General features: G+C 36.6%; 1 protein-coding gene across 1 annotated transcript; it reads right to left on the bottom strand.

Annotated features, from left to right (window-relative positions):
* Positions 1-259: 259 nt before the first annotated feature.
* On the bottom strand, positions 260-12,360 carry dsh (Segment polarity protein dishevelled). The gene is made up of 9 exons (XM_068769791.1): positions 11,390-12,360; positions 8,050-8,221; positions 6,744-6,902; positions 5,231-5,376; positions 4,341-4,492; positions 3,937-4,038; positions 3,020-3,102; positions 2,111-2,264; positions 260-1,149 (listed from the first exon to the last, which is right to left on the bottom strand). Exons 1-8 carry the CDS (start codon positions 12,272-12,274, stop codon positions 2,113-2,115), a joined length of 1,851 nt encoding a protein of 616 aa, XP_068625892.1. The 5' UTR covers positions 12,275-12,360; the 3' UTR covers positions 260-1,149; positions 2,111-2,112.
* Positions 12,361-12,973: the final 613 nt, after the last annotated feature.

The raw sequence follows: 12,973 nt of genomic DNA, 5'->3' as shown, positions 1-12,973 counted from the left end.
ATCCCATTTTAATATCAATAACTACTTGTCTCAATCCACCTAACTTCAAATCGCCAGTCCTGACCTTGGCTCTCATAAACGATCGGATCCAACTCCTCTGCAAAATGTATTTTTAAACCCTTGCCCTACCATATCCCATTCTCGCGAAATAACTGTCCCAATCAAAGAGGGATTCGCGTGGACCTTGTACCATTTTCCACCAACCACCAGGTTCTCATATCTCACTCACATATGTCCTGTTTGATATCCCCCCCCCCCCACCAAGAGTCACCTGTCCTATTACCCCCAAGCCACGCCCTCGAGTCCGCCAACTCTTGCCTACACCTAGAGCTACTCTAGACCCTATTTACACGACCTGTAGTATTTCCAAATTACATATCTACTCCAATGCGGGTAAATACAGTCGGAAGAGATCGATACACCTTCCATACCAACTGCAAAATTTTTAATTTCTATACAGGATGTTCCATCTTCACGCTCACCATTATAAATAATTATAGAATCATTTAAACAAATAAATATAAATGCAAATATGGCACCGACGATTTTCGAATGGAAATTGTTTTGTATATAACCAGCACAGGAATTTTTATCTTTTTAAAAACGACAAGTGTGGCGACTTATCTACAAAAACTTGATCCAGAATTTTGAAATACAAAATCGACTGCAAACCATTGTGTTCCTCTTTAAGGAAGACACAAAAGTCATAAGCAATGTAAATTGAATATAAAACACCCTGTATAGTACAAAATAAATACAGTCCACAGATAATAATTTAAATATAAAAATTATACAAAAACTAAATACTATGACATCCAATCGATCACCGAATTAGCTAATGTCACTGGAGGAGGAAATGATAAAAAGTTAGGAGGGGTTTGGGGACCCCGCGGGAAGGTTTGGGTTACTTTGGCATGAAACCCCCTTTTTGGTTTTAAAATATGAATCAGACCTTCCTGATCCGCCGGAGCGTAATTCTTACAAGTTTTCACCGATTTCTGCTGCAGCTAGATCAGGTCTACTCCTCGATGATTCTTCTTCCCCCTTCTTCCTCTCCATTTATCTCTTCCTCCGTAGTAAAGAGTACACTAGCAGGCTAGATGCCTCTACAAGTATTTGGCAGTATCAGACGATAGATGTAGCTCGGTCCTGGAGAAGAAAATGAATAGTCACGGCGAATGAAGCTTGAATTACCTAAGGATACTTATGAATATTATATATTAATATCATAGTGTGGTGTCTCACTATGGGCTTGATTGTCAAGATCACAGTCACTGTTGAACCATTGAGAAGGCTTTACTTGATATTTCTCTACAAGATTGAATCAGGATATACATAGACCCACATAGCTTACTGGATTGGCAAAATAAAGTGGCAGTGATCAGACCACTTAGAGGACATATGGTAGTTGAGAGGCCTTAAGACTCTGGTTGTATAAGACGTGGACCAGCAAGCTTAACAAAGGACATCCCACCACAAGGTGGTCTCCGGAAAACGCTGGTTACAGGCTGCTTACAACCGGTTCTATTGGAAATCTATGGGGAAGGCCTTTGCCCAGCAGTTGACTTCCGATGGCTGAAATGATGATGAATATGACAGCGTTTTTGGTCTTAAGGGCTATCCATTTCTTTAATATATCTTTCACAATTTGTGAACGGAGGCAATGCCATTTCAAACTTGAACCTTTGACCAATTTTAAAACTCAATTCTTTAACATAGCCTACCTTCTTCATTACTACTACTATAGTATATTCACTTAACTAAAATAATAACTCCTATTTTTATGGCTCCCATTTTTGGGGACGTTTTGTTCAGCTCTACATGTGGATTAGGAATATGGTTTAAACAGATATAATAATATTTCAGGTTTAGTTTTTCAATGTTATTCATTTTCAGCTTGGGAAATATAAGAAGGCATAAACCTGGCTGGCTATTGGACATCAATGGAGACAGAGTTCTTACTACACTAGACATAAGTCCAGAGGTGATCATCGCACTATTGCTGGAATAATAATGAACTATATCAAAACCGAAGAACCTGTATCAAAATGAATATACAGCATACATTATAAACTGGTTGTCACAAGTGACCATTTGGACAGTAACTCACCGTTATAGGAACAGCACAGGGCGGTCGGCAGCGCGATCGCTACCGCTAGAGTGCGAGCGCCTGGTGCCTCCGCCTCCACCACCGCCGCCGCCGCCGTCTGCCGCCACGGAAGCTCCCGACCCGCTCGACGTGGACTTCACCTCACCCTCGCGACCTACACCAACAATCAAAAAATTACTAACTATTATGTGGGAAACTAGACGGTATAACAACAGTCACATAATATGTCTGAATAGTCAATAAATAAATATAAATCATGACCTATGACATATCCAATATAAGAACAAGTTAATCTTTCTATGTGTAATATGTTCACTCTTACCGCAGGCTCCCAGATAATATACAGAAACCTTTCATTGCCAGATTTAAAAAAAGACAGTGCTTATATACTACGGTCATATTTTTGACACATTGCGTAATGGCAGACTTAATACGTTATAGACATTCCAGTCAACTCGAGGTTGTGCACAGATTATTAGCAGGCAAGTAAATATTATAGAAAAAAAAAATGATTACATGATATGTTACATATACATTATACGTACATATATAGTATAGTATAGGAAGATATATTTATTATACACATTATAAGCACACAAACATATATATAAATATATATACATAGGCCTCAAGCCTTCTTTTTAAACATGTAAAGGTTTGCTGACGCTTTAATTCAGAAGGGAAGTTTTTTTCAAAGAAGACTGCATAGAACAGGAAAAGAAGAATGAATTTAGACAGACTTGTGAAAAGAACATAGCCGTGAAAGGAATTGCAAGTATATTATAAATAGAATGTAATGGATTACATTGCCTATGTCCCCCCCTGTCAATAAGTTAACTATAAAATCTCCAAAACGCTTCTGTTAGCTTATGCCCAGCGGTGGGACACGTGAAAGCTGTATCAAGTCACCTGTATGCTCCTTGGCGGTGAGGTGGTCGGAGCCCGCGCTGGAGCCACCGCTGCCTGACAGCACGCTTTCTTCGCGATTATATCTGTGGAAGAAAGATATTGAGTATGTCTTTTAGCATACTACTATGGGATAATGCTGGTGCAATATTTAAGGTGGAGATTGCTGTCTTTAAGAAAAAAAATTGAAATTAAAATATTGTCTACAGAAATTAAAATTTTGTATATCTTCGTTCATACGAGTTAGCAAATTTTCGTGAGGGCAATGTATACACACTTATACAATAGGATCCTAGATAATGTTACGGAAGCTTCCATTGTCAAGTCAAAAAAAAGCGAATCCTAAGGTAATCTCCCTGAATATATACATACGAAACGCTCTGTAAAGGAAAAATGGCGAGAGAGTGTAGGAATGGATTTGCAATAATCATAATACACGACCATAATTGTTCTGCTAAGAGCTAAGATCCAATATAACTGGAGTTTAGCATTTCAACTATAGAACACCTCCTCTGCTGGATACAGATCTTTCATAGATTTTCAAAAAGGCCTATAGAAAGCGACCTGCATTCAACATCTTCCTACCTCAACAATGTTGTTTCTCCACTTTCTGAATGGACTTTCTATGCTATGCTTGCCACGATCTCTATCCCAGAACCGTAAAGCTTCAGAGGACATCTGCTACTTCAATTTTCCCATCCATTGGGCTATGTCATAACTTTCATTCGTCTACGGATTCCAACCTTATAGAGAAATTCCGAGCATAGTCCTCTGTACAGCTCGTTGAGCGGAAGTGAAAGACATTGTCTTCATCATCCGATAGACACCCACTGCAAGGCATAGGCCACCCCCAAAAATCACCTTGTGACCTGGACTAAGTCAGCTCATCGGGCGTGCTGTGGGAAGAATGATGCACTCACCCATAGATGGTGTGTTCACTTGTAACGCACGAAGTGTACTTGAATGGTATGGGCTGGTATCCATACGAGCCCGCATAGGGCATGTAGCCTGGACCCATCATGCTGAAAAATCAAATAAATTAATGTAAACCAACATTTTCAGATTTTTCATTTCTTTATTAATTCTATATAATTTTTAAAGCGAGAAGAGAGAACGGAGAAGAAAGAATCGAGTAGACGATGAGAAGAGAGGGATGAATAAAGGCAATTGAATGTGGTGATTGATCGAAATGAGGGAAGGTGGATGCTGAGATGGCTTTCTGACGTAGAAGGAAGGGAGACTCGGATAAGGTGGTAAGGAATCAAAGGGAAAGAATAATTTTCAGTTGTGGTCGAGGGTAGGAGGAGAGAGGGACGTAACTAACTTGGGGTTGGGTAGCGGCGCGAGCGTGTCCCCGGCAACGCTGTCGCCGTCGCGCAGGCGCAGGGCGGCCATGTCGGCGCACAGCTCGCCCGCCACGTAGTAGCACTGCTCCGAGAACGTGATCTTGTTCACCGTGTGCCGGATGAAGCCAGCCTGTGTCACAATTAAAAAATTCTAATTGCAAATAATATTACATTTACACAAGACAAAAACATCACTAATAACAAATACACATTGTAAAAAAAGAGGAATAAATGTAAACATTCCTCAGCAGTCTCCTGTCCTGTGTGTTCCTCAGTAGTTCGTGTCTGTTTCGTGTGTGTGTGTGTGTACCATGTCAGCGTAGAACCACGGACGAGCCGCGGTGCGCTGTTCTTCCGTAAGTCCGATGTATCGAGTGCTCAGCTTACAGGGACTTGTGAAATATACGTGTATATATATACGTATGGGTATAAAGTTTTATTTTCACTTTGTAATTTTAGAGTTTGGTTTCATTACATAGTGTGTTGTTTTTTTTTAAAGAGAATAATATTTTAAACAATTTTTACATGTATCTGGTAACAAAAAAGATGAATATGTTAGTTTTGTAAACTTTTACTTTGTTATATTTTTTATTTTAAAAAGTTACATTTTTGTACTTATTGTCCAGACAATGAAAGAAATTCACACTTATCAAATTTTTAATTACTTGTTTGTATATTATATATTATTGTTATTGTATATTTGTATATTAATTATTATTGTATATTATTTTTATTGTATATGATTATTATTTGTATATTATATATTTGTACATTAATTGATTTTTAATTACTAGCAATAAAATCTACAGATAACATTAAAAACAGCCTATTCAAAAGAATAAATGTTTTTTTCATAGTATCAATGTACCTTCAGCATGTGGGAGGCATACTTCCTGGCATCCCGGCGGTCGACAATCCCTGCTACATGCTGCAGTATCCAGTCCACCACGTCCGCTCCAATGAAGGCGTTGGGGATTGTGATTTTCAACCACATCCTGTCTCTTATCTCCAGACCTTGAAATAAATTTTTCAAAGGATCAAAATATATATTGTTATTTATTCAATAAACTGACAAGACATGTAACATTAAAGACAAGTTTTCAAATATTTATCTAATGTCAACAATAATAAATTGCTTAAAAGTGATTACAAATATGTTCACCATAACAGTTGTCCCACAATAACTAATTTGCAATAATAAAGTGATTTTACAATACAGTCACACAGTTTTCTCTTTAAATTACTATATAATATACAGTGTAATCAAATAGTAAAGTGATTTTGTTAGTGCAATGCAAAATCTTTATTTATTCATCTGAATCAATTTCATCCCCTTCAAAGTAATCCTCGTCTGATAAAACACACTGTCAATCCTTTTTCCAGTCCTTAAAACAGTCATAATAGTCTTTTTCTGGTATACTCTACAAGACCTTAGGTTCTGTTTTTATCTTCTCATGTCAAAAAGGCCGTTCCTGGATTAGTCTTTTGAGTTTGCTGAATAGCCAGAAGCCAAGTCATGCGAATACAGTGGTGGCTGAATAATATGAGTCGAATTGTGGACGCTTTTATTTTCAAAATTTGAGCAACTTTGGTACCAATCGAGACTTGACATGTTTGAAACACAAAATATCTTTCATAGTTTAGGCTGAACCAAATGGTATTCCAAATTTAGACAAACAGGCGCTTAGCAAATGTTATAGACAGTCCTACCAACAAAGGAAAAAATATTGCCTTCCTATTGCCTAGAAGTTTTATGTGACAATTTTATCAAGTAGTATACAGGGTGTTTGGCTATAGGTGTAATAGATTTAAAGAGGTGAACGTTTAGTTAATTTGTATTCAATGAATGTATGACACATTATCCAAAAATCAATGTTGTCAGAAGTAATAATAACATAGTAAGAAAAAGCTTTTTCGAAATTCCAATTACTACATATCAAATTGAATTAGTTTAAATTACAAAGTTTGAGTCCACCGACGCATGGAGACCTAGAGACAACATAATACAGGAAAACCCTTAAGACGGTTGTCTGACTTGACCTGAGACAGGGGCATATGGAAGCAATTGGAGTAGGCCTACTATGAATATGGCCTAATATGAAACTCGACAATGTAAAAGTCATGTGCAGCAAAATAAGTAAAATAAATAAAAAATCTGATCTAGCAGACTTTGTATTGCTAAAGTAACCGACCTGTTGCATTCCATTACTTTCAAAGTGATCATTTCATACAGAATGATTAGGAATAGGTGGAAAAACTTTTAAGTTTCTGCTGACAGATGAGATATATACATTTACCCCTATAAAGCTTTTGTATATAACCACTCACTCAATACAGGATGACAACGACATGTAAGATATGTATTTTAAGACTTGTCTTACCACTATCAGGACGTAGCATGGCTCTAACCACCAACGCCATGTCCATGCTGACTGACAACGGAGGCTCTGGTGGCATCGAGCCGGCATCGGAGCCCGGAGCTCCGTCGGGCGGCGGAGGGTACGCCTCTCGCAGTGCCGCTGTATGAGCCACCCATGCACCTGAAAACATCACACCTTCTTCTTAATTGACGATCTTTTATGAAATACCTTGCAGAAATAAAATATTTTTCATAAATTAAGTTTTTCTTCAATTTACCAGAACTCACTACTACACATGAAAAGCACCAGTTCTAGCAAGATAATACATTTAACTTTGACCAACTACAGCGATCACTTGTGGACATCAGAAGAGTCTAATCTTATAAAAACTAGAATCAAATTTACTCTCCTTATATTGACATCACACCACCATCACACACATAAATGTATGAGGATATGATTATGCATTGCACACAATAATTTTGTCCAATTTTTACTTCTGTAAACATTTTGAAGTTAGTGGAATTCATCCTGTAGCTAGAGCAATTCATTACCAAACTGTAATATTACTACACCGACCAGACTCTTCCCCTTCTTCTTTTCGAAGACGATGGCTGCAAGCCATAGGTCTCCCCCAAAGATCGCTACGATTATCGGTCCTGCACTGCCCACATTCAGCGACTTCCCACGAATTTAACTACATGGTCGGTCCACCTAGTGGGGGGCCTGCACACGCCACGTTTACCGGCTCGTGGTCGCCACACAAGAACCTTTTGGCCACAACCGCCATCAGTTGCACGAGCGACGTGTCACTGCTTGTCTGATTCGATTTCGCAGCGAAACTTCGAGCATAGCCCTCCATTGGTCTCTGGGTGACCTTGAGCATTCTTATGAGGCCCGTCGCAAGTGAACACGTCTCGGATCCGTATATCATGTCACTGGTCAAAGACCTTCATCTTCAAACATTGCGGTATTTTGGCCTGGAAGAAGTTTCAGAGCTCCTACCCCTAACTAATCAATTTTTAATTGATCCTACTGATGCTGCTTTAGAAGCTACTATCAGAAGTTAGCTGATGTTCACTCTTGACTGACCTAAATCACTCTATAACCTGCTGTTAAAGAGAGATTTCCCTACCTCTCGCTCTTACCTCCATTGTGTACAATATTGCTTCAACCTATAAAATTAGCTTGTAAGTAGATGTAAGAAAATGTCTTTTATGAATCTATCTTGTTTAAATTTTCATGACATCTCTTCCTATCAAGTGATTCTCTCTTATTTGTTTTTAAAATAACAAAAATTTCAACTCGATAATTTAATCCCACTCACCAGGGTCAATAGGCCTGACAGGTTCAGTTCTTGGTATAGTAAAGTAGCCCTTTGGATTAGGATCCCAGCACTTTGCAACAACCAATTTAATGGGACCCGGTTTCTGGACCACTTCACGGAGGACCCTTACAGCTTCATCGTTGGTCATATCTTCGAAGTTGACGTCATTTACCTGGAAAAAGAGTTTTTATTTTTCAATAGACTATTAATAACAAAGTAGAGTTAGAGATATTATTATAGGGTCGGCGGAGTACAGATCCCGATCGGACACGACGCTTTCAAAGCAGAGCCACGCCTTGTCAAGTCTTTTTGGAGGATAACGTTATCCTACTAGAAACTGTGCCTTCAGAGACGCGGTTGTTTATGGTGAGGACCCTAAACTCCTACTAGCCCCACGCTTCAATATAATCTCGAAACACTCTGATAGCATCACCAACATGTATATCCTAAATCCACAACAATGTAATAAATAGCATGAGAGATTGAGGGTTTCATAATAGAGTTTCTATTGGAGATAGCATAGTCTCTCACCCAGTGTGAGAATGACTTTTAAATTGATTTTAGAGGACAGGAATCCCACATAACTCTTATCTTTACTCTAGAAGTCAAGGTTGCTTTTGCATACTGATTAGATTCCCCTGATACCAAAAAACAAATTGAAATACATCATCAACATCTTGAACACTATGAAAGATGGAGTATTTGAATATATTCCATGTGGTTCAACAATGAGTTATTTATCACCTAACCATTCAAACCATTGGGCTCACCTGTAAGGGTATTATCGGAAATGTCTTCCACAAGACACATGGCAACTATCAAACAAAATCCACATAGAAGTGAGCCATGTGATACTGTCGTCCAACTGCATAGCATGGATTTCAAATATAATAAAAACTAATATAACTAAAACTAAATGGTAAAAAGCAATAATTTTTAATGTACGTATGAATAATCATATTTATATATGAGCCGCTCAGAAGACATTGTGAATAAGTCCACCTTTTATCAATATTTTTTTTTACATAAATTTCTGATCTTTTTCAGCTGCCTAAAGCTATAAGTCCTAAAATTTTTACACTCTCATTACTTAAAAAACACGTTTTTATTTACACACCTGTACATATCTGTTTTTTTTTTGCAGAGTTTACACCTTGAAAAAACACTTATACAATTTTCTAATTAAATTAATATACGCCAAGAATTGTAAAAACTAATGTATCAAAATACATTAATTTTTCAATTGTTGTGTCTTGGACTTATCCCCATTGGCTTATGAGCGGCTCATATTTTATAAACTTAAGAATGTAAATCTGAATTAATAAAAATAACTGATTTCCTGTCTGACTTTGCCCCCTCACCAGGTTGTAAACCATACAATAGTGAGATTGATAAGATGTCTTCATAGTTTATATATAAGCCTTATACAACAATGGTTCAAAAGCTTAAACCAATTGTGCCCTTAATACATATACATATAATAATACACATAAATATATTTTTTTTAAATAAAATCAATAATTAAGGAAACTATTATTTAAAAAAAATGTCTAATATAATGATCTTATGCCCTTTTAGAAAAAACACAAAATCATTAACTGTTTGTAAGTCTGTACAAATGTTACATGCTTGAATATATTAATTTAAACTGTTTCCTGCATGTGTTACATATTGTATTAGCTTGGCTTTATCATGTATTTATTCAAAACATTGCACCCTTCACATGCTGAGATTGTTTCTAAAATAAACCTAAACTTTAATTTTAGGTAAATAAGCATCCAATTCAGTATTTTTAACTTCTTATTTGCCAGGGGGGGGGGGGCCCTTAGCCTTCCTAAAATTTTTACACCTATGTTACAAATAAATTTTTATATTAAACTGAAAAAGTCAAAGTCATCTGGAGTCCACTTATGAATTGCCTCTAGTGACAATCAAATAGGGGGGGGAACCCTATGGGGCATGGGCCCCATGTTGTGAAATACTACTAATGTCTATCCTCTCTCAAATTAATATTTGACTCCCAGCAATGGGCTTACGTGGCTGAAAAGCTATACTTTTACAATAAATTTTATTTACAAAATGGTCATTTATAAGTTAAAAAATTCATGAAAAAAAGATAATTAAAAAATTCTGCTACAACAGTAAAATATTTTTAAATAATTATACAGTTTACAGTAAACATGTGCAGACTCCGGTAAGGACATGCCTGTACTAATATAAAATTGATGTACACCATAGTCCTGTTTTTAAATGCAGACCAACAAGGGTATAAAACTTTTAAAATGTCTCAATAGACTGCTTTACACTACAACTACTTATTTCAACCTATAGGTGTTATCAAACAGGAATTTTTTTCTCTTCTTTCCCTCTTTTAATACGCACATAGAAGTCAATATGATATTGGCAGATAAATAGCTATTCTAGCAATGTGATAAAATGGAATATCTCCAAATAATTTTTTTTTAGTAAATATTTCTTTATTGCAACATTGATATATCATGAAAATTATTAGAATAGTTATTCTTAAATAAAGTTACTTGGAAGTCATCATAAATCATCATCAAATAGTAATGATATCAAGTATTATTTTCTCGAATTTATCTATTAATTAATTAATATTATCAAATAATTTATGTCTTGCATTAAATCAAGCATTGACATAATTAGAACATGATAATAGAATATTTATTAGATACTGTAATTCTGTATTATATTAATTTTGTTCTTTACTCAAAGTTAAAATAAAAGCCCTGTCGCAGGAACAATCATCATCATCATTTTAGCCATAACACTTAATAACCTAGAGTTTCAATTTTGATACCAATCTTTTAAACCAAATGTTCACATTACTATTAGTTTTTTTTTTATAGGTTGGCTGTATGTATTTTACTGTTGTATAATAATCTTTCCAATGAAATTAAAAAAAAAAATCTATTTTTCCCTTCATCTAGACCCTCAAGCAAACATATTAATATTAAAAAAAATCACTTTCATTAATCAGACTACTAAGGGTTAAGGCATTCACAGTTGAACATAGGCCTCCCCAGCATCTAGTGCTTTCGGTTCATAAGATTTTTTTACCTTATTCACACAAACTTTCAAATTACTACATATTTAAAAGTTTTTAAAAAGAGAGAAGTCCAGTACAGTCATATCCACCCATACCCTTGTGAATAAGATGGTAAAGCTTTCTGGACATTAACATTCAAATTAGTCTGAATACTTAGATTATTTACTAAGACTAGTTGCCTAGCTAAAGCTTAAACACTAATCACTTAAAATTCATTGCCAATAAGAAAGAATCATTATATTAGATAGGTAATAATGGATGTAAACATACCTGTAAAATCATATCCCCAGGCTCTATCCTACCGTCCAATGCCACAGCACCTCCTTTCATAATGCTCCCTACGTAAATCCCACCATCACCACCTTTATTTGACTGTCCAACGATTGATATCCCAAGGAAATTAACCGTATCCATGTTCAAAGTTACTGTTATGATGTGCATAGACATTGTGGAATCAGTGATGGAGGAATACGAAGATGTTCTCGACATGACCTGAGGCCGTTTCCGCCTTCTCTGTGGTCGCTTCCGGGAGCTCACTTGGAGATGAGAGACGCTGCTGCATTCAGTAAGGGCACGATCGACGGACGCATTCGTGTGCCGGCCCGTGGTCGTAGTGATCTCCGACTGGCTGTCGAAGAGGCTCGTGGAGTCCAGGTCGGAACTGAGAACAGAAGCCGTCTCGTACTCCAGCCCATGGTTTCCGTACTTCGAGTGGCCGTTGATCCGTAACCCACGGTACTTGTATTTGTCGCATGAGGCGCGGTGGCCTGGCCGCGAGCTGATGGTGCTATCCGTGTCAGTACAGGTGTCTCGAGTTAGCGGAACAGTAGGGGCTCCGTGCGGATTCGGTTTGCCCTTGCCAGCGTTACTGTCCGTACATTGAGAAGCACCGTCTGAAGGGTTGGAGCCCTCTGCCGATACCAGCCAAGATACCACACGTCCGTTGAAGCACGGCAGATGAGCACCGTCATCGACAATCTCTTCCTTCACTACACCAAAATCATCGTCCATCGATTTAAAAAAGAACTTGTAGTTCGGTCTGTTCAATTGGTTTTTAAAGTCCAACAGAGTCACTTTCTCGGGCGATATTGGTATCTTAACTAAATACGGCGTCTCCTCATCGTCTATATAGTAAATAACTTTCGTTTCCTCCATTTTAAAACATTTATTATGGAAAACTAACAACACCCTTAAGATCTATAAATATCGGCCGCCATCACAAAAATGGCGATAAAAGTGACACCTTTATCTCTCGATACGCGGCGCTACTGTCGAGATATGTCTAGAAGTTTTCATAACAGATATTATTACAAGTTGAAAGTAAATTTTTTCTCAGTAAACTTAAGCTACTATTTTTATAACAAGGTCAATCAGCTGCAAAAGTTGAGGAAAGAGATGTTTATACCAATTTTATTTTACATCAAAATATTGGGTCTTATGTTTTTATTATTAAAATAGCTTTCATATTAACAAAATTCTTAATGCATATGGAATACTATAATATTTGTTCATTTTTAATTTTAGCCACATATTTTGTTAACAGTTTCATGTTTCAGTTCATAATGTATTTTATACAAATTTAATGCAGAAAGCAGGACGGTCCAATCCGGTCTTAATAGAAATCTATGGCAGCCTTTGGCTGAAAAGACGATAATGATAAACCTAATAGATACCTTTTTGTTACAAAAAATGTCATATAATAATAATACAACATAATTTTTTTTTAGTCTTAATTTTAAAAAATTGCCAAGGTGTATTAATTTTGTAATTTAATACATTAATTTATTGATGTTATATTTACCAGTTAAAATGCATTAAGTGTCTCTATTTGATGTAATGTTTATAATCCTTTAC

This window comes from Battus philenor, unplaced genomic scaffold (assembly GCF_028537555.1).
Source record: "Battus philenor isolate CCGP_79_NKW_IND1 unplaced genomic scaffold, ilBatPhil1.0.hap1 SCAF_29, whole genome shotgun sequence".
NCBI lineage: Eukaryota > Metazoa > Arthropoda > Insecta > Lepidoptera > Papilionidae > Battus > Battus philenor.
This window is presented reverse-complemented; position numbering and strand designations above follow the sequence as displayed.